Source organism: Monoraphidium neglectum (assembly GCF_000611645.1).
Source record: "Monoraphidium neglectum strain SAG 48.87 unplaced genomic scaffold scaffold00992, whole genome shotgun sequence".
In the NCBI taxonomy this organism is placed as follows: domain Eukaryota; kingdom Viridiplantae; phylum Chlorophyta; class Chlorophyceae; order Sphaeropleales; family Selenastraceae; genus Monoraphidium; species Monoraphidium neglectum.
In genome coordinates, this window is record NW_014012636.1 from 11,516 (window position 1) to 12,333 (window position 818).

General features: G+C 68.2%; 1 protein-coding gene across 1 annotated transcript in view; it reads left to right on the forward strand.

Moving 5' to 3' along the window:
• MNEG_6219 (hypothetical protein) overlaps positions 1-818 on the forward strand; it is a gene marked incomplete at both ends in the record, with an annotated part of 9,383 nt that overhangs the window by 6,150 nt on the left and 2,415 nt on the right. Inside the window, one exon of the mRNA XM_014045308.1 lies at positions 219-269. Within this exon, the coding sequence (XP_013900762.1) occupies positions 219-269 (51 nt within the window). The remainder of the gene's footprint in view (positions 1-218; positions 270-818) is intronic.

An 818-nucleotide genomic window follows, 5' to 3' on the forward strand; every position in this document is an offset into this window, starting at 1 on the left:
CCCGCCGCCGCCGCCGAGCCCGCCGTGGCGGGCGGGGGCGGCGGGAGCACTGCCGCAGAGGATGGGGCCGCGCGGGCCTTGGAGCGGAGGGGCGGCGGCGGGGCCGTGCCTCCCATCCGGAGCACCGACTGGAAGCAGGTTGGGGACCTGCAGCCCTACCCCCTGACAGCCATTGGCTTTATAGAGGCCGAGTTCGGCCCCCTCGATTACTCATGCAGGTGCGGTCAGGGCAGAGGGCTCGCGCGCGGCGCGCGCCGCGTGCGGAACGGGTGCGTGGCGGTGCCTCCTGCAGCACTTGATGGCTCGGGACGTTGGTTTCCAACAATGGCGTGCTGCGACGGCCAGTGAGGTTCAGGTTTTGCCGCGCCACACGTCCTCGGCTGAGGCCTCGAGCGGTGCGGCCGCCCTCAATCACGCAGCGGGGCGCTGATTGGAAACTACGCGGTCGCGACTGCAGGGGTGAGATCCCAGTAGCTGTTTGGGCAGAGGGGCAATGCCTTGTCTTTGTTTGACCCACTGTTTGAGCAGTCCGTACTCGCTCCTCAGCCTTCGCCTGACCTTGAAGGCATCTGGTGCGCCATGACGCCCTGCCCCAGCCAGCCCGGCCCTCACGTCTTGTGGTGCACGCACAATCCATTCAAACCAACGCAAACAGCACTGCGTCTACGACCGCGCAACGAGGAAGTTCGCCAAGAACCTCACGTTTACGCCCCACAACGTGAGCGCATCTCCCCGCCCCACCCCGCCCCGCCGCAAACCAATCACACCGCCCGCGCCTCGGCTTGCACCGAAGACCTGCGTCGCCCCCCCCCCCCCCC